Here is a 27,035-nt window from a genome sequence, read left to right on the forward strand (position 1 = left end):
CATTTCTGGTCGGGTACGACTCGGTCAAAATTAACACGAGGATCTGCTAGGATCGGTCAGACTTTCTTTGTCTCAATAAAGAGGCAAAGAAAGAAAGGGGGGTTGAAATTCCAGGACCTTGGCCCGCTCGTGAGTGTGAGGGGGTGTGGGACTGCAGACTGTGACCAGAGAGAAACAAGCATAGGTCAGCTTCATCACAGGACGATATGTATCCATGGACTGGGAAAGTCGTGGGATACTGGATGGCTAAACAACACTCACACAGATACACCCCTCGGTTCGGGACGAGCATTGTGACCTTGGAGCTGTGTGAGGGGACCGCGGAATGGTGAATCAGCATGCGTATCACAGGGCAATCGTGCAAGAGTGTATGGGACGGATGTGTCCTTTATAGACAAGGTAATGATAAGAAACACTACTCACCTGCGGGATTGAAGAAGAGAGAGAAGAGAGAAAGGTTGAAATTGATTTCTATTCAACTTTTGCAGCACCGAGCACCACAACAAAACGAAAGCATGAGCACACGGAATTTGCGGCATTTTACAGTAGTTACAAGGAAGAGTTTACGTAATGATTCAATGAAATTTCGGATTGCCTTGTTAGCGAGTCGATCAACGGTGCAAGAGTGGAGGTGAGCCGGTGTATGCACAGAAGAGTCCAACTGTTGATGACGAGGAAGCTCAAGTGGTGGTTCGATACTTGCTTCTATCACCCGACTCGACATTAGCAAACTGCGCCCTCGACAAGAAGAAGCTGCAACACTGCGTATCTAGACTGCTTCTGCACACACCTCATCACAAACACACACGGTTATTGTCGGACCGATAACTACCACCACCGCCAGGTTGATCAACTGAAGAAGTGTATAAGAGCATTCGCTTGATTTCAACACTCATAGGCAAACCGTCCCTTGTTCATACAACACTCTCACACCAATATGCCCGCTCAAGCTTGGCATCCTTCGTCGTGGAGGGAGAAGCCTATCGCCCAAGTGAGTGTGCCTGTTTCGCCATGCCATCAATGTCCAACAATGAGACACTATTGGCATCAAGTCAACGTTGGATGACACGCTTAGACTTAGCTGGGAATCTATTTTAGTCATGGGCGCATGCTGATGTCCTTTGGTCTGTAATCTACAGGATGTTATCTACGAAGACAAGGCACATCTCGAAAAGGTTCTCACCAAACTGCGACGATTACCGCCTTTAGTCTCCCCAGTCGAGGTATGTGGCATATCAACATCAGGTATACGTGGCTTCAAGCGCTGATGTATTTATTTGTCGTACAGATCGATCGACTGAGAGCACAACTCGCCGACGTAGCTGCTGGAAAGGCGTTCCTCCTTCAGGGAGGTGATTGTGCAGAGCTCTTTGATGATTGCTCGCAGGTGAGTGCCGGGCTTGCTGGTCAAGCAGCTTGACACGTTGCTAACGGTTCTCGGTCTCCAGGACCCTATTGAGCACAAACTCTCTTTGTGAGCTTATATCGTTTGATGCCAATATCGTTTCGCGTTGATCTAAACTGATTACCTTCTGACCTTAACCAGGATCCTCCTTATGTCACTCATCATTCTGCACGGCTCTCGTCTCCCCGTCATTCGAATCGCTCGTATTGCAGGTCAGTACGCCAAGCCACGAAGCAAACCGACCGAAATGGTCGATATGGAAGTTCCCGATGGACCTGTCGGATCTGATGGGACGCAGAAGACCAAGGTGGAGAAGAAGGAGGTGTTGAGTTTCAGAGGCGACAATGTCAATGGTTACGAGGCAGATGACAGAGCGCCTGATCCAGAGAGATTGCTAGGGTATGTTCTCAGCTATTGAACCAACCACACAATGAGTATGGGAGTAACTGAAATCGAAAATCTCTCTAGGGCTTACTTCCACTCCACCGCGACACTCAACTACATCCGAACTCTCCTCCTATCAGGCTTCGCAAATCTTGATAAACCCCTCGATTGGTCCTTCTCCCACGTCAGATCACCGGAGATCCAAAAGGCTTTCGCGGCGGTCATCGAAAGCTTGCAGGACAGTCTGGACTTTATGAAAGTGGCGACGGGCAAAGTCGGAGGTGGTGAAAGAGGTGGAACGGAGACGGTGGACTTGTTCACCAGGTCAGATGCCTTACACGTGGTGTTGTGCATGGAAGCTCACCTTCGGTTCATTTTGCAGTCACGAAGCCCTTTTGCTCGAGTACGAAGAAGCCTTGACTCGAGGCTACACACCTGATCAACCACAATCTTTTTCCCCAACATCAACTCCTGCTTTGTCCCGAACCAACTCCCGTTTGCGTGGTGTTGAGGAGTCCAATGGCGCATACCCTCATTCTCCCGTTCGACCTCCCAAATCACCGAAACTCAGCGATAGTCTCCAGGGTCTGTCCATGTCCGTCACTGAGCTCGACAAGAAACCGTCGCCTAAGTACTACAACACCTCGGCACACTTCATTTGGATCGGCGACAGGACAAGACAGCTGGATGGAGCGCATGCGGAGTACTTCAGAGGGATCCAAAATCCCATGTGAGTGGTTGACACTTTATATTTGGGGTAAAAGACGGTACTGACCACCTCGTAGTGGTGTCAAGGTCGGACCTTCCATGGAGCCGGAAGAGATTGCCAGAATCTTGGACAGTGAGTTCACACGGATCAAAGGGAAGTACGAGCTTGATGGACCTAACGTTTTGGCCTAGTCGTCAACCCGGACCGTATCCCAGGCAAAGTCACACTTATTGGTCGATACGGCGCAGACAAGGTGGACAAGTTCCTTCCTGCCCATATTGATGCGGTGAAGAAGACCGATCATCCCGTGGTCTGGCAATGTGACGCTATGGTGAGTGTTAGCTCTATGTATTGAAAACACTTTCGTTAACCTCTTCGCCAATAGCACGGAAAGTGAGCGGGATCTATCCGGTTCACAACCTAGTATTTGTACTGATCATGTCGTAGCACGAAATCGTCAAAGACAGACCCGAATCTTAAAACGCGACATTTCGTCGATGTTATCACGGAGATCACCAAATCTATGGAGATCCATAAGGAGAAGGGCACAATCTTGGGTGGTGTTCACCTCGAACTTACGGGAGAGGTGAACGACGAGGGCTTCTCTGTGGTAAGTACCCTTTTTGACAAGCGTACAGGTGATGGGCTTGCTCTCGCTAACACGGTGTTGACAGACCGAGTGTATTGGTGGTTCAATGGAATTGGAAGACAAGGATCTCTCGTTCAACTACCGAACGCATTGCGATCCTCGACTGAACTACGAGCAATCGTTAGGTGAGCTGAGAGGACCACTCCGCTGCGTCGTTGATATGAGCTAACATTGTGGACTTTCAGACGTCGCCTTCCTTCTTGCTGACTACCTCAAGTCGAAACGAAGAGGCGAGGAGCCAAAAGATATCTTGTTGGCGGGTTTGCGCGGTCGTGCCGCCAGGCAGTGATCTCCATGGTTGTGTACATCACATGTGAATATACTCTCCATCAATATACAATTCTATGCATCTTGCGTCATGAGCTGGTCTCCTTTTCAAGCTCTTCAAGGACGATTCTCGCTCCATCCACGATGATCTCGTGCTCGACCTGGGTGATAATGATAGTCAGCACGTGTATCGTTCGCTCTGAGGTGTTAGTGTTCTCAGCTTACCTGATGTATTCTCGCTTCGAGATCCTCCAATGTATCACCTTCTTTGATCTCGACGTCTTTGACCAATAATGGTTCTCCTCTATCGACCTCTGCCACGACACGATGGACCATGACACCTGTGTTCTTGACTTCGCCCTCTTGGAACGCTTCAAATGCTCTTCCGATGGCATTTGCGCCGTCAAATGCGCCCGGTAAAGCGGGATGAAGATTGATGATTGGGATTGGGAAATGTTGAGTACTCGGTGGCGATGGCAGTGTTTTCTGTTCTGTTTCGGCTGTGGGTGAGGATGAGTCGTTTGAGGGTATTGGTTCTGTTTGATTTGGTAGACTTTTGGGTTCAGGTGGTGGTAAAGCTGGTTTTGGAGGTGCTTCCTTTTCACCGTTCAAAACTTCTAAGAACCTATCAGAGAGGATATGCATCCATCCTGCCAAAACCACGATATCAGGTCTTGATTGGAGGACTTGTCGAGCGACTTCGCCATCGTAATGTTCTCGTGTAGAACCGGGATTACGATTGAGGAACGTCTTGAGCGCACAGACTGAGGTGGGGATAGGAGGGTTTTGTGTCTTTGCTCGAGTGAGACCGTATGCGTTGGATCGGGAGGAGAGGACATAGGTTATCGCAGCATTGGGGAGACGAGGTGTGGAAGCCGCATCGAGAAGAGCTTGAAGGTTGGTTCCTAGCACAATGACAATATCAATCAGTCTGCTACCAGAGAAGACGGCATGCAGCGAGATTGAAACACAACTCACCGGAACCAGAGATCAGAACGGTGATACGTCGAACTCGCTGTGTCGGGACGATAGTCTCGTGAAGGGTCGTCATGGTGTCTCTGTACTGCCGAAAGTGATAAAGACAGAGCGGGAGGAGTACAAGACAACTTTCAGAAAGCAGAAGCTCAACTTTGGTTCCAAAGAAGCTACAGCTCGAGCTCGAGCACACCGTTCGAGTCGTGATAAGCACGTGGCTCGGATGACGTGGGATTGATCTATCTTTCCACCCATCCGTCAATGTCCGGTTGTCAGTCACCCCTAAGTGCAGCCTGCATATCACTTCACATCTCCTCTTGATTCTTATCGTGTACAATAACCGAAAAGGGACAACACCAACATGTCCCGTCTTCCCTTCGCCTCCCTTCGTCGGCCTTTGCCCTTCTCTGCGCAACTCCTGCGTGCCCCGGCGTCGGTGTCTCGCTCAGTTCCCGCTCTTCGATATGCCTCCACCACCAGTTCGACCTCCCCTCCTCGTCGATATCTCTCAACCACTCTGCTGCTCGGATCAGGTGTTCTGCTCTTGGCATACTACTACGATTCGAGGTCGTTACTCCATGAACATGTGGTGATGCCCTTGGTGAGGTTCGCTTTGGATCCGGAGGAAGGACATAAGCTCGCAGTGAGAGTGTTGGGCTGGGATAAATGGGCTAGACCTAGAGATATGGGTGTGGATGGACAAGAGCTTCAAGCGGAGGTGAGTGGGCTTTCGCAACCCCTATAACCAGTCGACACTGACTGATAGTGGTACACACCGCTGTACAGCTCTTTGGACACAAATTGAACAATCCCGTTGGTATCGCTGCTGGATTTGACAAGGATGCAGATGCGATTGATGGACTTTTCGATCTTGGCTTCGGTTATGTCGAAATTGGAAGTGTGACACCTGAGCCTCAGGTGAGTATGTTATGACAAGCGAGTCTCTGCTCCATGCTGAGGGTTGTGTATTTGGCTAGCCTGGAAACCCCAAACCTCGTTTCTTCCGACTCGAGGAAGATGATGCCGCAATCAATCGATATGGTTTCAATTCCCTAGGACATGGTCACGCTCTTGGTCGATTACGAGCTCGTCTGGTCGCTTTTTCCCAAGCTCATCCATCACTTTTCCCGTCTCCTTTACCTCCCAACCCCCTCCCTCCTTCGGGACTTCCTAGATCTCTTCGACCTGGTCAATTGTTGGCTGTCAACTTGGGGAAGAACAAATCTTCGGCTGCCGACTCGAACGATGACTATATTCGAGGTGTGAGGACTCTGGGACCGTACGCCGACGTCGTCGTTATCAACGTCTCGAGTCCCAACACCCCAGGTCTGAGAGCTTTGCAAGGGAGACAAGTGTTGGAGAGGTTGTTGACGGAAGTTGTAGAGGAAAGAGATAGAATAGCTGCGGGAACTGGATTACCAAAGATCGCAGTCAAGGTGGCTTCGGACTTGAGTGAGGATGAGCTTGCAGATGTGGCGAGCGCAGTGAGGAGCAGTGGTGTCGAAGGTGTCATTGTTAGCAACACCACGGTGAGACGGAAGGAACTTGGTTTGACATCAGGTGAGCTACTTCCTTTATTGTGGTGTACGAGAGTTCAGCTGACATACAATATGAAATGGTGTAGACAACCAAGATCAAGTCGGTGGACTTTCCGGTAAACCACTCTTCCCTTATGCTCTCCAAGCTCTCAAAACACTCCGACCTCTACTTCCTCCCTCCATCCCTCTGATAGGATGTGGAGGGATATCTACTGGATCCGACGCACTCGCCATGGCTCAAGCTGGAGCGTCCATCGTCCAAGTCTACACCACCTTTGGGTTCCGAGGTGTTGGTACACCCCGTCTCATCAAAGATGAGATCACTCAATCTTTGGTTGGGTCTTCATCGAATTGGCGAAGTGAGATAGGGAAAGATTGGTCATCAACAGGATTGACGATGGGTTGGGATGAGAATAGGTTGAAGCAGGAGAGCGAGGCGGTCAAGAAAGAAGCAGAAGGTTTGGGAGAACTATTACGACACTTGACTGAGAAGGAAGACGTGGCTAGATTGGTACAAGAGGCGGAGAAGGCTTTGGGACAGGCGAAAGCCTCGACCTCTTCGAAGGAGAGTGAGAAGGAACCTCAACAAGAGAAGGGAGCGGAAAGTGCTTCGAGGGATAACGCCATTGGCGCCGTCGATGCCCCCGAGCAAGTAGGTGACGTAGCGAGGGGTCTGGTGGAAGCTGCTCCTTCATCTCAACCGACTGAGGGGACATTGATCGAGCACACTACATCTGAGCACGAGAACGAGACACCCGGTGTCGGAGTCGGTGCACCCTCGATCGGCGAGGCAATGGCTTCAGAACCTGTTGCCATAGACTTGGGACCCGTCGTTGTCATCGACGTAGAAGCGGAGACAGCAGGGGAGAGCGAGAATGAATGGGCTCGATCTGTTCACAGTGGCCAACGTAGGTTGGTGTAGAAGCCGTGGAGAGAGAGAAAACATTATATGCATATATCATACGGATTCATTTCGTGTGCTTATCTGCGCTCGGCCCATGTTCGTGCAAGCTTCAGTCCTACAATACCGACTCCTCCAACCAACGTTGCACCGCCTATCCATCCTGCCCAACCCATGATCTCTCTCTGTGACTTCTCCTTTCTCAACGCTTCACTGTACCCCACATCAGGTCGGAAGGTGACCATCTCATAAAGACTGGTCCAACCTCGTTCTTTCTTCGTGGGGAAAGCGTCTGTCAGTGATAATGTAGCGGTCGTTGAAGATCGGAAGAGTCTCGTGAGGAGCGTATCAACATGTCGTCGGAGTTGATGCAATGGCGATAGGACGTGTGAACGCATTTCGGTACTGAGACCATCCTCATGTCAGCTCACATCCTGAATGATGGGCAATGAGAGAGAGACTGACTAGTTCTGGAGGGCCAACTCGCAAATCGCTTTCAGATCTTCATGTCTTTCGAGAGAGTACGCTTTCAACGCCAGCTCAAGCGATGAATCGGTCTCGCCAAGTGCCTTCTCAGTTGTGGAAGTGATGTTGTGCTTCTCGAGAACAGAGTTGAGCACTCGGACATCTTCAAGACCGCAATTGAGACCTTGGCCATAGAAACTACACCCCGTGTCAGTAAATGGACAAGGAAGGACGCGCAGGGAACTACTCACGGGACCATACTGTGAGATGCGTCTCCGAGCAGAACGGCATGGGACGACCAGACAGATGGTGTGACCTAGTTAACGTGTAAATTTGAGCCCGTTTGACCTCTATACCTCTGTGAGGGCCAAAGTAGAACGGAAGGAAGCTTACATTGATGGTAACCAAGTTCCCTCTGGGATTCTTCTCAAAGTCATCTAGTAATCTCTTCTCGCCTACAATCTCAACTGCCGAAGGGAAGTTCTCCTTGAAGAACCTCGCCGCTGCATCTCGTGTATCGAGAGTTGCGAGCGATGAGAAGGGACAGAATAGAGTAAGGGTAAATGAGCCATCCTGAGTACAGAGAGATCAGCTCGGATCGAGTCTATCTACAGCTCTTTTGTTCGACCAATGAACCTATCGACTGACCTTGTTCGGAAGACCGATGAGCATGAATGCGTGTCTTGGCCAGATGTGCAGGTGATTCTTGTCAATCGCATACCCGCCTGGCTTGGAAGGGTCCGCAGGCATGTGAAGTTCGATATAAGCGTGTGGGATGAACTGCTGGGAGAAATCGAGTCTGCACAACAACAGGAGCGTCGATAGTCAGCTCCGTCCCCCTGATGTGTCTTCTCAAAGGGTTGTCATTCAGCTGACTCACCGGTCCATTCGCATCATTGCAGTTCTCACTTTTGACCAACTTCCATCACATCCGATGATCAAATCGAACGGTGTCCCTTCTTCATCCTCGTGATCCTCCTTTCCCTTCGATTTACTTTTCTTCCCACCTCCACCGATCGCACCGTCATCGTCTTCTTCTCCAGGTACCAACGCCGACGTCTTCTTCTTCTTGGTGGAGTGTTCCTGAGAAGGACTAGCGCCGTATGCTTTTCGATGAGCGAAATCGACACTGGAGAGTTTGGCGTTGAAACGGAGTTTGATAGATGATGGGAGGGATTCGACAAGACGTTGATTCAGGATCGGTCGACTGATCGAGTTGATGCACTATCATTCAATTCAACAAAGAAGGTCAAAACAATCTCATCAGCGCCAAAAAAGTAAAAGGGTAGAGTCGAAAGTGAAGCTCACCTGACCGTGAATAGGGTCGTACAGTTGTGATTCTTGCTTGCCATCGACATGGTGAATCATCCGCCCTTTCATAGGAATCGCTTCGGCCTGGAATTGCTCAGCTGTGCGGATTCCAAAATGACTATCAGTATCACCTCTAAACAGTAACGGCCAAGCCTGTTGATGACGATGGGACAGGCGCGACTCACCCAGTGACGGATCGACACTCCTCAATGCCTCGAGACCACGAGACGATATAGCCAAATTTATCGATCTCAAATTGGATGGAGCTGAATCCTTCCCTCTTGGATCTGTGATACCGAGCGCAAATCCCCCATTAGCATCATCTCGTCCATGCCCGACATCCAGTCTCGTGCTGGGTTAAGAATCCATCACAGAGGGGAGATTGCTAACGTACCATCTCTCGACTCCCATACCTCCACTTCCCAACCTCGTCGATGAAGACTGAGTGCTGTGAGCGCACCAACGGGCCCGGCACCAATGATCAATGCTTTTCTGGGTCTAGTCTGAACCATCTTGTGTGTTGTCTCAGATAATGGTGACCCAATGTGAATATCGATGATGTCGATGTTGAATGTAGAAAGATGTGTGATATCACTTGTATCAATCAACGATCAGACGATCTCGGACGATGACGGGAGGTGCGAACAACCTCCACTTTCTTTGGTAAAACGGTAAACGGTATCAAATATCGTGGCTTGTTCTGCCAAGTGGTGAGTGACATCTTTACGTTGTAGAGGTGATGGCATCTTGGCAAGTATCCGTCACCGACACCGACACCGAGAATCGCATCAAGACAGCGGGACGGTCCATATCATCTCAAGTGCGAGCATAGCAGGACTAAGTGGTGACCAGTAGTATACATCAGTGCCCAACGCTACGCAGTCACACCTTCTCTTCGCTCGAGCCACATCGGCCATGCTATTTATGGCATCGACGGACCGTGCGTTGTGTGTTCGTGTTTCATCCTCCTCAAATCTCCGAGACCCCTTTCTCCCTCCTATCTTTATCAATACCTCCGTGATCGACAGTATCTCCCTTCTCAACACCAAAAGAATGACATTTCGCATCCCAAAAGAAGACTTTGCGTTGACAAAAAGCAAAAACTACAGCACCCGGGATTCCCAAGTGGTCCCCCACCTTGGTACTAACCGAGCGATACCCAGCTTAGCTGCGCAGATCAGACGGGATGCGGCGTTTTCTAGGTTCTATGGCCGTAGATGAAAATCATGTTTTTCGCTGTCTCATGTACGCTCGGACCGCTTTGTGCACGCTTTGACCTCCTGGAGTGATCGACGATCGAAGTGGACCGTGCGAGGTCAGTGCGTTTGTTTCATCAATTATCCGATAATTCCGATGCAAGATACGAGCTGTTGTGAAGGTGGATGAATTCCTAAGGCGTTGCGGGAGATACCTGATGGAGATATTTTCTCGTCTCTGCAGAGAAAATTGACGACTGAGCGAGGAAGCTGCGGACAAAGTACTGCTGGTTTGTGTCTCTCCGTTGATTTGCAACTGTCAACTTTAACGAGTTCCCAACCGCCCATTCTAGCTTCTCTCCTTTTCGTACGGTGCAAGGTCGATGCTCGACTCGTACCATGCATACCGATATCGGAAACAAATGATTGGGCGTGAGAAAGTATGCTCAGGATGTGGTATTTGTGTGCGGAATGTGTTGGGATCATGAAATGTCGATGTTGAATGGTGTTATGCATTATGACACGTCCCCATCTCTAGGTCTACACAAATCTCTGATCCCTTCCAAACTCTCTTTCGCCCCATTCCGGATGAAAAGTCCTTGCAAGCTCGCCATACTGACCATCCTTCCATGTCTTCTCTCATCATCTACCAACCTCTCCACTTCACTCCCCATCGCTTCTACCTCTTCGTCACTCAATGGTTCTTCGCCTTCTCTTAGTATACGTCCTTTGTTCTCCCCTTCTTCATCCTCGGCTGATGTAAGTGACGTCGAGTTGCCGTAAAACTTGACGAAAAGTCGTTTTGCTTGTTCACCAGCTGCATCATCAAGCAATTCTTGAAGATCGACTCGACCAGGTCGGATCAAAGCTGGATCAAGTCGAGAGAAATGATTGGTCGTCATGAATATGATACGTTCTTCGGAAGAGGCGACACCGTCCAAAGCGTTGAGCAATCCGGAGAAGGTGACGGAAGATTTGTATCTACCCAAGAGCCAAATCACGGTCAGTCGACACCATCAGCTATCGGCCGGCTAGGCAGGAGACAACTAAACTCACCCGTCTTCTGATGTCTGAATCCGTCGATTGAAAGCAGAGTCGATATCCTCCAACAATACAAAGCTCCGTTCTGGCACCAAGCCCAGTAGGTGATTGAGCTTGTCGTCCGTCAATCCTCGTTCGCTCAGATTGAGTAAGCAGATATTATAGTTGAGCGTTCCAGCAAGAGCTTGGATAAAAGATGTTTTTCCAGATCCAGGCGGTCCATGTAACAGATATCCTCGTCGATATGGTATACCTGAAACCCATGAAGGGGGTGATTAGCAACCAAAAGTGTGTTGTGACAGTCATAGTGGGCACGACAAGGCAACACTCACCTCGTTCAGCATACCACTTGCCTCTACCCAAAAACCCTCTGAGATCCTCCTCGACTCTCTCCGACACATCCTTTGCAAGCACTACACTCCCCATCTCTCGTCTCGCTCTAGGTTTGCCAAATGGTCTCCATTCCACTCCCCAAGCTGTGTAGACCACCGTCTTGCCTTCTGTTGACGCTTCTGCGAGCTCTCGAGCTTCTGACAGTAGTGACGAGAAGAGGCTACGTGATGTAGATAACGTTGTGAGGGTGAGAGTTTCCCATGGTGTACCGGAGTGAAGATCCATGAGTTTCGAATCTCGTTCACGTTTGACCTGCGGATGGTACCAATTACAATTAGTCAGTCCTCCATTTGATACATCCGTATATCCCCGTTCTGTCAATGAGTGAAGGGATACAGCTCAACCGTACTCACCTGGAACCAACTCCCTCTGTACTTGAAATAATGTGTTCCCGGTCCCGGCACCAAGTTAAACACAGCCTCAGACGCCCCATTCTCATGTTGTTTATAACTCGTTTCCACAGCCAACTCATGACTTCTCAATCCCAACGATCTCGTCTTGCCTTTACCAGCTGCTTGATTAGCCGATTGAGCTGCCATCCATTCGAGGAACCAGGGGTAAGAACGGTCTTTGGAAGGGATTTCGAGGGTGACGAGAAGTCGACGTTGGGCGAGAGAGGTACCGAGGGTTAAAGAACGACGGAAGGCAGTGAGGACAACACCGATACCCTATGTAAGTGAATGAACTCAGTCAAACAAAGATGTTTCAAAGGTCGACCTTGAATTAGCTCACCATAAGCCCGGCACCAGCAGAAAAGTACGGACTAGGGAAGATTGTCAGCATGCTACTGAGACAGACTGGTTTTGTAAACTCACTTGTCCGCCATGATCTTGGAATAAAACGACTGCTCCTCTACAGGAGGAACCGGAGCAGATGGTGGTACAGCATCATTGAACTCGTTACCCGTCGGTAGATCCGAGCTCGGAGCGGTTGATCGAGAAGGACCTGCTTCGCTCTGTGCCGACGTGGACGCTGGCTGTCTTGGTCTGAACATTGTAGTGGACTCTTTCTCATCAAGATGAGACGAGATGCGTTTGGAAAAAGTTGGATATCATCGTTGTGAGCGAGTGTGCGAGTGAAGCATCGAGTTCCAAGTGATGGTCACGTGATATCGTTCCTGCAGTGCAACGTTGAACTGGTTCCGTGCAACTCCACCTCTGTCTCATAGTCCGAAGCGTTGCGTTGTAAAAGTTGGGAGAGACACATCGATCGTCTATATACTTGGTACATGTGTTGAAAACGACCGTTACATTCCTTATCTATCTGTTGGCTCTTCACTGCATTCTACTCTCCCGTCCGACTCAACCCAATGTCAGACCGAAAACAGCCTACAGGTTCATCGACACCGCTGAATATACCAGCTGGTAACAGTCCGATCACCCCCGATCCTCAACCCAGAACAGAGGTGGAGAACCTATCAGGAGACAAATGGACAGATTTCAGAGCGGCCATGGGGGTGAGTCGAGCTGTAGTAATTCACCGCCAGTGTGATGTAATGTGATGCGGTGGGACACCTAAGCTGATAATGGTGCGCGTGATGTGATAGAGAATACGAGTGGTGGAGGATTTAGAGAATATCGGTAAAATACCTTGTGCGAGAAATAGTCTGTTGTATGGGATAGCAGGTGGTGCCGGTGTAGGAGCTGTCAGATTCTTGGGATCAAGAAGTGGGTCATGAAAATCTACTCTTCTTACTGGAGATGAACTGACATCTGTCATTGATATAGGACCGTGGTTAGCAGCGAATTGGGCTGTGGGGAGTTTCATCGCCATCGCAGTGTTTCAATGGTGTGTTGTGTTCCTTTTTTACGTGAAGGGATGCTGACAAGCTATCTATCGTTGTCATAGGGAGACATGTAATCGAGCTAGACGGAAGGAGATCCAACAAATGCGTGCTATTCAAGAACGATACCCCCATCGACATATATCAAAGTTGAAGAAGATCGAGGAGGAAGCAAAGGCTGCCGCTGCTGCTGCTGCTCAAAATGGAGAAAGACCATCATAAGGGTGGAGTGACGGTAGAAGGAACGGCAGAGGGAATCGTATTACATGCATATCACACACACACATACGCACCATAACTTACCAGCTAGATGTAAACTATTCTTCGGACAAGCTGAGCTAAAGCTCGGCGCCACGTGGTTGCTGCATCCAGATATAACCGGAAAAGTGGAGATGGACGAACAACGTCAGCTGATTGTATAATATTTGTTGTTGTTGTTGTTCACTCCACAACGTTCACCTCCCATCCTCTCCACAATCCGGTACGCAGTGAAATAGCATCAACCTCCATGACCACGCCTCAGAAGACTACAGCTCCCGGAGCGGTGGAGGGAGTCGCCTCGACGACTCCTGTCAAAGCAGCGACCAACCATCTCGATGTGGAAGAAGAGGTGAGGTGCTATTCTGCCGCCCATACTGTCTACTTCGGGACGGGTCTGTTTGACAGCAATGCTGATCCATTCCATGCTAGCTCGCATTCTACAGCTCATATCACTCGAACAAGATAAATCAGATCATTCATTTCTTCTGCATTCCCCAAATCCTCTGGTACGTTGGCACGGTACCCGGGTGTCGGGATGATGTCTTCGATATCGCTTCAATCCGCTGATAATGGTAACCTTTTCAACAGGTCATGGCTACTGATTGCCGCACATATCCCGCTACCGGGTACGACACCGATCACCATCGCCAAGGGACTCGCGATTCAGCCTAGTCTCGCATTGGCATGGATGATTGTGTATGAGGGGTATTATCTGATTCTGGATCCGGTTGGAGGGGTATGTTCTCTTTGCGCCAGTCCGCCCATCCTTGATTACTTTCAGTCCTTTACGTCTATCATACAATCTATGCCCAGCCCGTTGAGACGCTTCGCTGATCATGACATATTACATATCACCCGCAGCTCACTTACCTCCCCGTCGGTCTTCTTTCCTATCTCACCGCGACATATCTCGCAACTTCGCCTCCCTCCTGGCTCCCACTCACTAATCCCGCCCAACCCTCCGCTCAGCCATTCGCATGGAGTGTCTTCTCCTTCGCTTGGATCGCACAATTCATTGGACATGGAGTCTTTGAACATAGGTCTCCTGCTTTGACGGAAAATCTCGTTTCGGGTAAGAGTCCTTTCTTACAGGCGATAGGGTGTGATCCTCTCGGAGGAAAGCCTGCGCTGCGATCGAGATAATCTGAAAGGTCAGTCGCCCGTATGCTGACTTGCTTACTCGCAATCGCAGCTCTCGTCCTAGCACCGTTCTTTGTCCACTTGGAGTTCTTGTTCGCATTCTTCAACTGTAAGTACGATGTCATGATCGGCGAGATGCACGTGTACTTCGGGGCGTGATTGAACTTGTGGCTGATGGACATCTGATGTGTGTACAGACAAGCCTACTCTGCACAAGAAGATCAAGAACAGGGCAGGACTCAGAATCAGGGATATGAACAGAGCTGCCAAGCTGAAGTGAGGGCGAGTCAATGGGTTTTGGGAAGGCGGGAATTGTATGAACAGAGTAGTCATGTAACGGACCCGATATGTGCGACTAGGAGATCGGGTGTGGAGACAGTGGGCATTCAAGTGCGGTGTTCAAAGGGGTCGTAAGCAGATCAGAAGAGGCGAGTAAGCGTCTGGGCGAGAAAGAGCGAAGAAACGATGTGGTCGACAACATGATGATTCATGACTGATTAGATCGAGCGAAGCAGTGTTGTTACGGAGCTGAAGATGAGAACGATGCATTCGATCCATACATACAAACAGACTGTTCGGGACTATGATACAACATTATACGGAAGATTCGATTTTGAGCTAGCCTATATTTTACGACTGTCAGCGTAAACTCTTTCCTTCTCTCAGCAGGGATTGCCCCATCCCCCATTCGTGAAGAAGGAAAAAGTGCGAGAGTAGAGTCCCACATAACCAATGTCAAATCCCTTTTTTGTTATGATAATCCCTCAGTGTAACTATGACAAATAAATCCCTCATGGTCCGAAACGACAAAAGCTAACCCCCAACTTCCCGATCCTCAAAACGAGAATAACGAGAGAGGGAGAAAGTGTCTGGAAGTGTTTTTGCACTTCCCGGACTGGGTGCAAAAGGATGATTGGAAGTATCGTCCTTGGGAAACAAAAAAACGAAGAATTGACATTGGTCGGGGGGAGGGGGAAGGTGTGAGGGCGCGGAATGGACGGCGGGGACCGGAGTTGCAATTGCTGTGAGAGGGACTGTGAGAGGCTTGAGACTCACTATGTATACCACATCGGCTCAAAGGCGATGAGCATGTCGGGGTTGAAGAGATAGAAGACAAAGAAAGATCAGTTGAACGATCAATCAACATTTTGGCAGGAAGGAATCATTGCTGAAGTGGGATTTTGGATTGGGATAAAACGGGGAAAATACACGTCATGACAAATCCTCAACTATCAGCTGTGGCATAGTGAAGGTCTTGTACGTGGTGATGTTTCTCCAGCGTCAGGCTTATCCACTCTACTAGGTGTCAAATATGCATCATTGCGTTCCCCTCGTCGGGCAAGTGGTTCACTTCGACGTGAGCGTAAGTACCAGATGTCGGTCCCGTTCTGACTGATTGACTGAAGACATAGAGCTGGATATGACTGCCCGTGTAACGAGAGATTCAGAGACCGCCACATATGGTATGTGACAAGCGGAAGCGGGAGGATGTCATGAAATGTAAGCCATACTACATTGATCCACAACAACTGGCAAGATAGCTATCTAGTCTATAACGGTCTAAAGTATCCAAATAACCCTACAAGAAAGAACCCTTCGCAATCGTCTAATATGGAACCACGCGTGATCAGCACCTCGCAGTATTTCCCCTCTACCGTACTGCTGTCGACCAGGAAAGAAAAGGCAAGCGGGCACACATGTTTCTCTGCCCTCTGCCGCGCTTGATTATGTGACCCTGGGATTGCGTCTTGCTGGCCGTAGCCCAACCAAATCGTGTCCCAAGACTATCGCTTCACCCATTGATCCACCTCTTTCCACCTTTCATCACCTCTTGTCTTCATCTCATCAAGCAGGTCCTCATACACAATCCACCACCACTTGTGCACCTCTTCATAATCCCTCAGACTCTCTTGTGGCGCAGCTGATTTCACTGAATCCAACAGTCCCCTAGGTAAGGGTCGACGTGGTGGACCATTGGTCGAGCCGTCCGGGCTGATCGGGGTTAATGGTAATTGATTGATTGTGTCAGTGTATGCTGGGAGGGATGCTGGTCGTTTGTTCCATGGCTTGTCGAGGCTGTGAGTGATGATACCGTCAGCTTAGATAGAGTTTGGCTTCGCGGAGATAGCGAGGCCATAGTATCGTGACCAACAATCCCCTATTGTCGTTCTCTATCGCCTCAAGTGAAAAGATGGTCGCAGCAGCCACTCACATATAATGTATCAACCGAACCTCCTCATCCCTCCAAATATCCTTATGCACTGCTCTTAGCGTCTTCAGAGCATTACACCACCACGGTAACGGTTTCCACTTCCCCTTGAAGACCTCTGCGAGCAGATCCTGATCTGGAAACTTGTAATCTGGTACTTGTGGTGAATTGTTGAGATGGTCAAGGATGTCGTCGAATGTCGCTCGTGAGGGATGGAGGACTACAAGACCGCCATTGAGGAGATGAGCCGTACGTGGTGCGGAGGGAGAGGATGGGGGCAAAGAAGAGAGAGTCGAGTGGGTGGACTGATTTTGGAATAAGCAGTTGGCAGGGATCCTGCGGTGTGAAGTCCAGGGAGAAGGCAAAGTCAGCGATTGATCAACTAAACGAGAAAGAAAAATCCAGGACGAGGTGGCTCGGTGAAATGGATGAGATTTGACCGGAGGAATCTTCTCCAGACTAATGTCTGATAAAGTGAAGTAGGAAAAGGTGACTCACCAGTCCTTTGGATAATGTTCCAATTTGAACGGATTACATACACAAGCCGGAGCCGCCGCGATCCAATCTTCTCCCGGTAAAGCCATATCGAAAAGCTCATCCATGCCCGATCTCGTAAAGATCATATCAACATCGATCAATACGATCTTCTCGAATTCTGTCAAGCCGAAAGCTCGTAGTTTGGTCCAAGTATCGGCGAATCGGACGAAGGAAGGGTCGAACCCTGGGTGATTTTGAGATGAAGATGGAGATAGATGGGGTACTGAACGTGTGGGTATACCGTATGATTCGATAAGTGCTTGTGAAGATGGGGGGAGAGTCGGGGTCGTCATTACTACCAAGGGGTACGAAGAGACCGAGGTAAGGGTTCGGTGGAGAGTGAGTAGGCCTATATCAAGTAGCAAAAGTAGCATAATCAGCTCGCCGTCGAGAGAGGAAAGACGGGACTGCAAACATCTCTCAAACAGATATTTCCGTCATGATGATAATATGGAACGAGTGTCTGAGAGAGGACGACATACCAGCAAGGTAAGATGGGTTCGTCACCAAAGTAACCCATGCTCTCTTACCCACATCTGTGGGCTCTGGAGGAGGTGAGATGGCCATCTTGCAGGGATCGAATGTGACGGGCTGTCCCGATGATTTTATAGATGTCGAATTAAGAAGTCTATGATAAGCTCCCAACTAGCAGTATGCACAGTTGGTAAAGATACAAACAGCAGAAGATTACTATCAGTAACAGTAACCCACATGCCAACCCAAAAAAAGTCTGACGATTTGGTAATGCGCTCACTCGATCGATGATTGTAGATGCGAAATAGATAATCAGTAAAGAGGCGGGGAATGGGCCTAAGAATTTCAGGGTCAGACCACTCAAGGGAGATCCAGGCACACAGCCCATACTACATTCTTTTTTCAGGTGAACGTGCACAGACTTGATGTGCAATCAAAGCTCCAAGGTTGTCACCATAGTCCGGGCGTGCATGAGTAACGTCGCATAGTTGACGTCACAACGCTCGCATATCATTATACTACTCTTATATACGATCTCTAATGGTCTACCGACTCGGTCATACACCACGTTCATTTGTAAACCAATGTGACACCCTTCCTCCCCATCCCATCTTTCATCTCGTCCACTCCTAAAATCTTCGCCAACTGAGCCCAACCAAATCCGAACCTGACCTGGATCTCGTCGGCATGGTGTTTTCCGTTGAGATACAAGATCAACTCCTCTTCCAGCTCTTCTGCCGCTCTCAGAGCAGCCGCTTCCTCTCTCTGTCTCGCACTGAGACCGACCCCGCTGTGTCCCAGACCGAATCGTATCCCGCTCGCTCCGGGACCTGTCCCAACAGTTCCTCCTGCACTGGTACTTGTTCCCCCTGCTGCACGACGACTCGAGTTGGAGGGGTGAGATTCGGCTCCAGATGCGTGTGAACGCGGGAAAGCTACTCCTGTACCGGCGGAAGGAGCAAAGGCAAGGGAACGGTTCCGGCCTGGAGATCTACCGATCGAAGGTGGTGTACGATTCGCTATAGACGAAGGGGAGACACCAAGCGATTGATTGGATCCGACGGAACGAAGTGTGAAGGCCGAGTCACCATGACCTCCCATACGGTTCAACGTAAGACCCGATTCACCCCCACTGTATTGTGACCTATCTCTCGTAGACAAGGCCGTGCTCGATCCTATCCGGGTAGATTCGTCGAACCCTACTCTTCGTCTATGTTCTATCGGTGGAGGAATGAGCGGTTCGATCCTCTCTATAAGCTTCGGCCAACGATGCACGCGTCGCAAGAACCCTTTGATAATCCCAAAAGATACGAATCGTCTCGGATCGATACCGAGCGACAACACCTCGTGTGCCTCGATCCATTCGTGAATGGTCACGCCAGGCAAGAGACGACTGTAGAGTCGGAGGAGGATTGGCCATTCGGGAAGTGGGAAACCCCGCCGAGTGACGTATGAAGCACATTCACTGATGATGGTTTCGTCCGCTGCGAGGCGGGCTATGGACGGTTTGAGAGTGTACATGTTGGAGTATTGGAAGATGTCGACCTAAAATACTGGCATTAGCATGCAGACTTGGAGGAGTTGGCATGAAAAATCACACACCATCATGACAACCTGGTAGAACCTATCGATGGCAGGTCAGCGAAAATCGGTGGCATGCACTTTGGCGATCACTCACAGCATATGTTTGAGGGTTTCCCGAGTCAACGCCTCATCTGCGTCTGCTAGTTGTGCTATCCTTTTCACGTGATTTACACCGTCGATGAATTGCGAGACTCGGGCAGCCGTGAGGTCCCAATTATCATCTTTCAGCGCGTTGAGATCGACAAGGGCTATTGGCACGTGCCAATCGTTGCATTCGGGCGGATTGGCTATGAGTAGGTCAATGAGCCGTATGAAGTAGCGGAGTGACAGCGGCACATACGGTAGAAAGGAAAGAGCTTGAGCTCAAGAGAGTTGAAGCCGTCCAGAGGGATACTGGTCTCAGAATATGAGTTGAGATCTTCAAAGAGCTGCTCGAGTACAGCAGGCAAGGGTGTGTGGTCGGGATGAGGAGCGGAAAGGTACGAAGAGTCGCGCTGGCAGTGGTTTATCACATCAGCTGTTTTTCAAGTCTGCAAGCACTGGAGCCCACTTACTTCTGCGCTTCTCAATATTCTCGCACACTTCCTTATTATCGGTTCAAAAGCTTCGAGGGAGCTCGACGCGTGAAAGACGAAGCACAAATTCCACATGTACTCATTCCTCATATATCTTCCTCCTTCCCCGGTCATTACATTGGGGAATCCCATCACCCTGTATTCCACTCGTTCATCATCGTCAAAACCCGTCGTCAAGAGCGTTACCAGACGACCGTGTAAAGATTTCTTCGGTATGACATACTCGGATATCGGAGCAAAGTTGAGGAAGGTCCGACGAAAGGATGTGGACGAGCTCGAGGGTGAGGATGGTGGAGAAGGGGAAGCTAATCGTCGTAAAGGGGCTCGTGATCGTGAGCGGGAGTGAGAACGCGATCGTGATCGAGAAGAGTTGTCGGAGGATGAGGATATGAGATTCTCAGGGACTTGATGTTGAACTACCGGGCCAAGGGTGGGATCGAACGTGGCATAGAACAGCTGTAACGTTTGAGGTACACACGGTTAGAACAGACATTTTGTGAGTCTTCTCGAAACACACTCACGCCTACGATCTGAGGAAGGAATGATCTGGGTGTCATATGTCCAGGTTGATAGTGGCATTGTCATCGGTGATGAGGTGGACGATGAGAAAGAGTAAGAAACAGTAAGGTCAGTACATATACGGACCTCACACAGAGTAAGGTGCACCGTGCGTATCTAACTCACTCATCCGATGCGCCCATGGTGCACTCCCCTTGATGGCGCTCGTGCCCTCTGTTCTCGACCGCAACTCCTTTCGCTCTGTGTACTGGAGCTTATCTTTGCGAGGTATGATCGAGCGTTACAGTTCTGCCGACCTGACGATCTATTTCTGTCGTATCTATGTTCTCTCTTTGTCGAATGACCGGACCGTGTGTTGTTTCAGCTCCGCATGTATGTCCAAGATATAAAGATAGTGAGCGTCTATAAGATACCTCCGAGAGATGTGCGTGTGGAAGTGTAAGAGAGAAGTGTCTATATACACAGTAGAGCTGGTGTATGATCAATGCTGGACCTATAGAAGTAGTATTGTGAAACCATTCCGTGTTGTCTCGTCACTATCATCCATCCATTGCATGTCCCGAAGTCAGCTCAAAGTCAAAACAACATTCCGTCGGAGGTATCTCTTGAGATCACGATAAGAGCAAGAAGTACGTGGCATTTCTTGAGCAGTATGAGGTGAGTAATACCAAATTCGGATAAGACACTATCGTGCCTCGTGTTGTTTCACCGAAGCGGCGATTCGGTATTATATTACTCTATTGGGTAATTGATCAGTTGATACAGGGTGGAAAGTGTGAAAATACGTAGCCAATCAGGTGAAAATGCTTTTTGGGGGGGTGTGACTAGGAGTAAGTGTTATTTGGTTTAGAGGGGAATTGCATACTTTGTCCCGTGAAAAAGGTGAAATGGTTTGATTTGTCTGCTTATCCTTCGTCACCACCATCAATTCACATTTCACCATCTCCCCAGATTCGTTTCAAATTACAGTACATCCCATTACACACAGACCAGAGTTGTCACCCATCACATCATACACCAAACACCATACACCATACCACTATCCCCCGTCTCGTGTTTGAGATTAGATAATAGATATTCCAAAAAACTCAAATAAATCTACACCAGTCTCAGTCTCAGTCACGAATGTCTGACGCTGGGTCATCCGCTCCTCCGTCTGGAGCGGGTGGTGGGGCAAGTACCAATGGGAATGGTACCCCTAATCCACCAAAAGTCAGTACTCACTTTTCACGTCTCTTGAATATATTATCCGAAAGGGAGGTCAATGCACTGACCCCCTTTTTCGATGCTACCGTAGGACCGTCATGAACCTCGTGGTCGTAAACCAAATGATCAACTGCCGCCATCTCGAGCGCGAGAGGTCCAACGGGCCTTTCGACTTCGACGTGCCGAGCATCTCGCCTCTTTGGAAGAGCGGATTCTTGGATTAGAGGTGGAGAACAATCAGCTTCGCGCATTGCTCAATCTCCCCCTCGCCGATAGAGGAAGGATAGGTTCGGGTCCAACCGGAAGAGGGAAAGCCTTGAAGGAAGGTGGTGTGCCTATGAGTGAGAGGGTCAGAGCTAGAAAGGAGGCTAGAGAGAGAGAAAGAAGAGCTTTGGGTTTACCGGAACCCGACTCGTCAGAGATGAGTGATAGAGGTAGAGATTCAGAGACGCTATCCCCGCGAGCCACCAGCGTACAGCCGTTACAGTCCCAACAGCGTCCACCCAACGCTTATCAACAGCACCAACCACAGCAACAGCAACAGCAACAGCAACAGCAACAACAACAGCAACAACAACAATCGTCTAACTCTATGCCACCACTGTTCAATCCTCCTGCCGAGGTGTCACCTGCTCCCTTTAACTACCAACTGCCTATCCCCTTCAACTTACCCGTATCGCCCGACCCACAGTTCTCCGACTTCACAAACAACTTGGAGAACTCTTTGTATAAGAACACGGGATCCACGCCAAACTTCAGTGGAATGTTCAGCATGTTCGATACACCTTCCAATGATAACGCCGACCAGCAGAATCATAACAACGTGTCTTCAGCGACCAAACCGTCTCCCATGTCACCGGCCCTTCCTACGCCCGCTTCATCATCAGGAGGGCAGCAGAACACGTCACTCGACCTGCTCACACGACTCAAGTCATGTTGTCATGTCTCGGACTCGCACGTTGTCAATGATCCAGGCTTGCTCGTCTTCGCCACGAGACTATGTCAATCTTTCGGCTGTACGTTTGGTGGAACGCATACTGAGCCTCATCCAAGGAGCGATTCAGAACATCTCACTCTGGAAGATAGTTGGAGAGTATTGAAGATGACCCTCGATCCGGGCGGTGATGCAGATGGAGAGAACAGGATCAACACGGGGAAGATGGCAGCAGAGCTTGTTGTCAGAGCGGCTCATTCCAGAGGAGCGGGAGGTTGGATCATGTGTAGATATAGAGAAGGACTTTCGATAAAGAGGAGTATGATCCAAGCCTTGGTGACGGGTTTAGGGGGAAAGTTTGAGTAATCTGTTAAAAATGTGCTTTAAATATGAACGTTGTACCAGTATGAAAAGATGCGAGATTTGATCAGACGTGTTATACGTTGTGGGTGATGCAGATCACATTGATATGGACATATTCCCTTTTGAACGTCGGTCGGAGCAACGGATCGTCGTGATTGTGCAACGAGCTGGATTACACTCGAGACCGAATCGCCTCCACCGGGCGTGGCCAGGCAATGTGAATGGCTCAATTGAATCAACACTTAACCTCAATCGTTCATTCGTATCAATTTCGTTTTCCTATCTATAATCAACGTAGTCGTAGTGAGCAATGTTGGGTGAGCAAACACTCTCGACATATCCCTATGGAAGATAATTGACGCTTGGTGTCTAGTTGTTGGCCTCACGGGTGGTATTGCCTCTGGTGCGTATATAGGTTGGGCGTGCTGGGCCACAGCTGACATACATTGTTCCTCGCTCGTTATTTCCGATCCACAGGCAAATCAACTGTCTCTCATCACCTCTCATCTCACCACCACATTCCCATCATTGACGCCGATGTCCTCGCTCGCGAAGTCATTTCACCCGGAACATCAGGCTATTCCGTCGTGTTGACCCATTTCGGTCCGGACCGTATCCTCCTCCCTGACGGGGTAAACCTTGACCGTGCCGCGATCGGGGATATCGTCTTCCACGATCCCGAAGAGAGGAGGTGGTTGAACGGGATCATACATCCTCGTGTGAGGAGGGAGATGGTGAGGAAGGTCGTGAGATATTGGTTGAGAGGGGAATGGTGTGTCATTGTGGATGTGCCATTGTTGATTGAAGCGGGCATGTGGAAATGGGTCGGTGAGATTGTGGTTGTATATGTGTGAGTTGGCGTATTTGCTCGAGACCATTCCATTACTCTAGACTGGTATTGATAGTAGAGTATAAACGCCGACAACGCTGACTCAAATATGACCCCTTAGTAACGAACGACTACAACTTTCACGATTACTCGCACGGACATCTAACCCACCCCTCACCCAGACTCAGGCGACCGCTCGAATTGCTTCCCAATTGCCCCTATCCACCAAACTGAAGTACGCTACATCCGTCATTGACAACTCTGGGACGTTGGTCGACCTCACCGCCCAAATAGACAGAGTCGTTGCGAAATGGAAGGTACAACAAGGTGGTCAGACAGGTTGGTGGTGGAGAATATGTTGGTTATTACCCCCTGTTGGACTAGCTGCTGGTGGATTATGTCTCTTCGCGAGATGGTGGAAGGGTCAAAAAGGCGATAGAAGAAGAGGGAGGGGAGAAGTCACGCGACAAGATGATTCTGCAGAGGAGAGGATAGAGCTGACAGAGTTGAGAGGAGGGAGGAGAAGAGGCACAGGTTCAAGTATAACAGATGGCGACGATTAGAAATTGCCATGCAGTAGATTCCCACCTTTCAGCTTGTCATTGAGACCGAGCAGAGCAGCTTATGCATACATATCATGTTGCTCGTCACCCTCTTGATCCCGGCCCATCATGAGGATCAGTGGTAGAACGCCACGTGCACGGACCGACTTCTTGTCCCCTCCACCCTCGACGACCTCTATCCAGATTTCGATGAACATCAAATTCCGTACTTCATCTTCCACACCACTCTTTCTTCCTACACGAAATAACCTTAAAGCGCAATGCCTCCTCGCGACCGCATCTCCATCACTGCTCTCTCTGTGCACCTCGCCAACGGCCTTGGTCCATCTGCATTCGCTCTCACACCTCCACCACCATGTCCGGCTCTCATCACATTATCTATCAACCTCCGACCTGGGTCTGTGCGAGCTACGTCTGAGGGCGACTCGATGTCCGGACTAGGTGTCAACTATTCTGCCGTCTCCAAAGCTATCTATGCGTTAGTATCAAATCCGTCAAAAACATGGACGAAAGCTTGGGAGTTGATGAGGGATATCGCGGCAATACCGTTGGGATTGGACGACGTCGAGAGTGTTGATGTGAGAGTGGAGCTGCCAAGAGCTTTGTTACCTGCTCTCGCGGCGATCTATCAGGCAAAGCACGATAGGAATGGAGAAATAGAAGAAGCGAGGAAGGTGATAATATCAGATCTGAAGGTCGCTTGTGTGATTGGACTACATCCTCACGAGAGGGAGGAGAAGCAACGATTGGAGTTGGACGTCAGTGTGCAAGGGTGTGATTGGGAAAAGTGGAGTCATAAAGCATTTGCGGATGAGGTCTACGAAGTGAGTATAGTCTGACAACTTCGGGCTTTTGGCAGGATTCCTGTCACGATGGCCTTTCGCCCATTGCTGACACTATGCTGTCGTGCAGTATGTATCCACTTCATCTTACGGGACTATCGAATCATTGAACCACGAGCTCGGCCAGCATCTATGCCAAAGTGCCTACCTCTCTCCTACGCCCAATCCACCCCAACTCGAAATCACTATCCGAAAGCCATCCGCTATTCCCTTCGCGACACCGGGAATAACGATCTACCGCAACTCGCTGGACTATTCCCCCTCTAGTGAAGCTGGTCCGTCTGCAACATCGTCAAAAGACAAAAAGGTGTTCATAGCTGTTGGATCAAACATTGGAGATAGAGTAGGACATATCTCACGAGCGATCAAACTGCTAGGTGAAGGAGGATGTGTCTTCGTGAGGTCGAGTAGATTGTATGAGAGCGAGCCGATGTACGTCGAAGATCAAGATAGGTTTGTCAACGGTGTTATCGAGGTGAGTTTTGGTCCCTGGTTTAAGATAGTGACCGAAATACCATCGATTGTAGACTGACAGTCTACTACTCAATTCAGCTTCAAACATCCCTACCTCCACTTGATCTACTTCGTCTGTTGAAACGAACCGAAAAAGCAGTTGGTCGGACAAAGACATTCACCAATGGACCGAGAGTGATCGACCTTGATCTGGTGTTCTATGGCGAGGAAGTGGTTCGAATAGGTAGCAAAGCAGATGAGGAAGACGCGGATGGAGTAAGATGGTTGGAGATACCTCATGCGAGTTTGAAAGAGAGAGAGTTTGTGCTTCGGCCTCTAGCAGAGTGAGTGCATATGACTCCGGACTCATCATGGCATGGTCGTATGCTAAATGTGTGTCTGTGCGCTTTACAGTATTGCGCCGGCGTACAAGCATCCCATATTGTATAAGACGATCGCAGAGTTGCTCGATGCTTTACCAAAATCCGATCCCCCAGCTTTACAACCTATTATTCCTTTCACTCATCCCGCTCGACCAATTCGACTCAGTACACCGGCCACACCGCATATCATGGCCATTTTCAACGCGACTCCTGACTCATTCTCCGACGGGGATCCCGCTCGAACGGACGCAACTCATGCGGTCGAGGCGTGTCAACGTCTGGTGGACAGTCCTTATCCCCCTGCTATACTCGACATAGGTGGTATGTCAACCCGACCGAACTCGACGCCTTGTACTAAAGAGGAAGAATTGGCTCGAGTGGTCCCACTTATCAAAGCCATACGGGCGTCTTCCGATCCTCGTCTGGCGACAATACCGATATCCGTCGACACCTATCGACCAGACGTAGCACGAGCTGCAGTCGAAGCAGGAGCGAGCTGTATCAATGACGTTCGAGGAGGTAGGGAAGACGGAATGTTGCAGACAATGGCGGAGCTCGATGTACCTGTGGTCCTGATGCATTCGAGAGGCGACTCGACAAGCATGACAACGACCGAGTTGCAGGACTACACATTGTTTGGAGGTGTCGTAGAAGGGGTGAAGGCGGAGTTAGGAGAGACAATTGAGAAGGCTCTAAAAGCAGGTGTGAAAAAGTGGAATATCATCCTAGATCCAGGATTGGGATTCGCCAAATCTCACGAAGACAACTTGCGTCTACTCAAACACCTTCGAATTCTCGTCTCCTCAGGATCGAAGCTGGAGGGTTATCCTATGTTGGTTGGTGGGAGTAGGAAAGGATTTGTGGGCAGAGTGATTGGTAGGGAAGTTGCTAGTGAGAGAGGATGGGGAGACGCGGCGTTGAATGCGTGGTGTGTTGGTAGTGGAGTGGTGGATGTCTTGAGAGTTCATGAGGCGAGGGAGGCAGGAGAGGTGGTCAAGATGGGTCTGGCAATCAGAGATATAAGAGATTAGAGGGAGGTTATGCATAAGCAAGTAGGATCTTCAGTAACACATCATGATTCAAACGGGGCAGAGTAGTGGACGACCTCCACTTTCTGACTTTTCGGTTAAACAGACAAACAAAACA

The 27,035-nt window shown here is 49.5% G+C and overlaps 12 protein-coding genes and 1 non-coding gene across 13 annotated transcripts; 7 read left to right on the top strand and 6 right to left on the bottom strand.

Annotated features, from left to right (window-relative positions):
* Window positions 1-937: 937 nt before the first annotated feature.
* On the top strand, window positions 938-3,436 carry CI109_102417 (uncharacterized protein; the record flags this gene model as incomplete). The annotated part of the gene is made up of 14 exons (XM_065967147.1): window positions 938-991; window positions 1,140-1,223; window positions 1,289-1,387; window positions 1,449-1,474; window positions 1,547-1,655; window positions 1,704-1,804; window positions 1,874-2,113; window positions 2,172-2,519; window positions 2,575-2,630; window positions 2,690-2,829; window positions 2,884-2,891; window positions 2,946-3,108; window positions 3,173-3,272; window positions 3,333-3,436. The coding sequence occupies 14 exons, from the start codon at window positions 938-940 to the stop codon at window positions 3,434-3,436; spliced, it is 1,632 nt and encodes a 543-aa protein (XP_065823219.1).
* A 67-nt stretch (window positions 3,437-3,503) lies between these two features.
* CI109_102418 (uncharacterized protein) lies at window positions 3,504-4,465 on the bottom strand (the record flags this gene model as incomplete). Its single annotated transcript, XM_032004426.1, has 3 exons — window positions 3,504-3,575; window positions 3,640-4,319; window positions 4,393-4,465. 3 exons carry the CDS (start codon window positions 4,463-4,465, stop codon window positions 3,504-3,506), a joined length of 825 nt encoding a protein of 274 aa, XP_031861291.1.
* A 285-nt stretch (window positions 4,466-4,750) lies between these two features.
* Window positions 4,751-6,849, top strand: CI109_102419 (dihydroorotate dehydrogenase (fumarate); the record flags this gene model as incomplete). Its single annotated transcript, XM_032004425.1, has 4 exons — window positions 4,751-5,107; window positions 5,176-5,307; window positions 5,367-5,949; window positions 6,014-6,849. 4 exons carry the CDS (start codon window positions 4,751-4,753, stop codon window positions 6,847-6,849), a joined length of 1,908 nt encoding a protein of 635 aa, XP_031861290.1.
* A 59-nt stretch (window positions 6,850-6,908) lies between these two features.
* Window positions 6,909-9,116, bottom strand: CI109_102420 (kynurenine 3-monooxygenase; the record flags this gene model as incomplete). Its single annotated transcript, XM_032004424.1, has 9 exons — window positions 6,909-7,233; window positions 7,294-7,491; window positions 7,545-7,609; window positions 7,687-7,866; window positions 7,942-8,092; window positions 8,174-8,517; window positions 8,602-8,702; window positions 8,790-8,891; window positions 8,999-9,116. 9 exons carry the CDS (start codon window positions 9,114-9,116, stop codon window positions 6,909-6,911), a joined length of 1,584 nt encoding a protein of 527 aa, XP_031861289.1.
* Window positions 9,117-9,705: 589 nt separating this feature from the next.
* Window positions 9,706-9,820, bottom strand: CI109_102421. Its single transcript, XR_004236745.1, has one exon. It is a non-coding gene; the product is annotated as a 5S ribosomal RNA (ribosomal RNA).
* A 495-nt stretch (window positions 9,821-10,315) lies between these two features.
* On the bottom strand, window positions 10,316-12,228 carry CI109_102422 (uncharacterized protein; the record flags this gene model as incomplete). Its single annotated transcript, XM_032004423.1, has 6 exons — window positions 10,316-10,781; window positions 10,857-11,094; window positions 11,174-11,486; window positions 11,588-11,902; window positions 11,967-11,997; window positions 12,050-12,228. 6 exons carry the CDS (start codon window positions 12,226-12,228, stop codon window positions 10,316-10,318), a joined length of 1,542 nt encoding a protein of 513 aa, XP_031861288.1.
* Window positions 12,229-12,543: 315 nt separating this feature from the next.
* On the top strand, window positions 12,544-13,239 carry CI109_102423 (uncharacterized protein; the record flags this gene model as incomplete). The annotated part of the gene is made up of 4 exons (XM_032004422.1): window positions 12,544-12,690; window positions 12,781-12,901; window positions 12,962-13,022; window positions 13,083-13,239. The coding sequence occupies 4 exons, from the start codon at window positions 12,544-12,546 to the stop codon at window positions 13,237-13,239; spliced, it is 486 nt and encodes a 161-aa protein (XP_031861287.1).
* Window positions 13,240-13,525: 286 nt separating this feature from the next.
* On the top strand, window positions 13,526-14,698 carry CI109_102424 (uncharacterized protein; the record flags this gene model as incomplete). Its single annotated transcript, XM_032004421.1, has 6 exons — window positions 13,526-13,627; window positions 13,708-13,784; window positions 13,867-14,014; window positions 14,140-14,350; window positions 14,471-14,527; window positions 14,616-14,698. 6 exons carry the CDS (start codon window positions 13,526-13,528, stop codon window positions 14,696-14,698), a joined length of 678 nt encoding a protein of 225 aa, XP_031861286.1.
* A 1,504-nt stretch (window positions 14,699-16,202) lies between these two features.
* On the bottom strand, window positions 16,203-17,731 carry CI109_102425 (uncharacterized protein; the record flags this gene model as incomplete). Its single annotated transcript, XM_032004420.1, has 4 exons — window positions 16,203-16,494; window positions 16,631-16,963; window positions 17,126-17,513; window positions 17,647-17,731. The coding sequence occupies 4 exons, from the start codon at window positions 17,729-17,731 to the stop codon at window positions 16,203-16,205; spliced, it is 1,098 nt and encodes a 365-aa protein (XP_031861285.1).
* Window positions 17,732-18,208: 477 nt separating this feature from the next.
* CI109_102426 (uncharacterized protein) lies at window positions 18,209-20,354 on the bottom strand (the record flags this gene model as incomplete). The annotated part of the gene is made up of 6 exons (XM_032004419.1): window positions 18,209-19,183; window positions 19,241-19,262; window positions 19,317-19,509; window positions 19,563-19,716; window positions 19,777-20,253; window positions 20,319-20,354. The coding sequence occupies 6 exons, from the start codon at window positions 20,352-20,354 to the stop codon at window positions 18,209-18,211; spliced, it is 1,857 nt and encodes a 618-aa protein (XP_031861284.1).
* Window positions 20,355-21,441: 1,087 nt separating this feature from the next.
* Window positions 21,442-22,822, top strand: CI109_102427 (uncharacterized protein; the record flags this gene model as incomplete). The annotated part of the gene is made up of 2 exons (XM_032004418.1): window positions 21,442-21,528; window positions 21,614-22,822. 2 exons carry the CDS (start codon window positions 21,442-21,444, stop codon window positions 22,820-22,822), a joined length of 1,296 nt encoding a protein of 431 aa, XP_031861283.1.
* A 307-nt stretch (window positions 22,823-23,129) lies between these two features.
* CI109_102428 (dephospho-CoA kinase) lies at window positions 23,130-24,211 on the top strand (the record flags this gene model as incomplete). Its single annotated transcript, XM_032004417.1, has 4 exons — window positions 23,130-23,136; window positions 23,193-23,222; window positions 23,297-23,669; window positions 23,770-24,211. The coding sequence occupies 4 exons, from the start codon at window positions 23,130-23,132 to the stop codon at window positions 24,209-24,211; spliced, it is 852 nt and encodes a 283-aa protein (XP_031861282.1).
* Window positions 24,212-24,471: 260 nt separating this feature from the next.
* CI109_102429 (dihydropteroate synthase) lies at window positions 24,472-26,920 on the top strand (the record flags this gene model as incomplete). Its single annotated transcript, XM_032004416.1, has 4 exons — window positions 24,472-25,035; window positions 25,124-25,528; window positions 25,606-25,850; window positions 25,921-26,920. 4 exons carry the CDS (start codon window positions 24,472-24,474, stop codon window positions 26,918-26,920), a joined length of 2,214 nt encoding a protein of 737 aa, XP_031861281.1.
* Between the last annotated feature and the right edge of the window lie 115 nt (window positions 26,921-27,035).

Source organism: Kwoniella shandongensis, chromosome 4, assembly GCF_008629635.2.
Source record: "Kwoniella shandongensis chromosome 4, complete sequence".
NCBI lineage: Eukaryota > Fungi > Basidiomycota > Tremellomycetes > Tremellales > Cryptococcaceae > Kwoniella > Kwoniella shandongensis.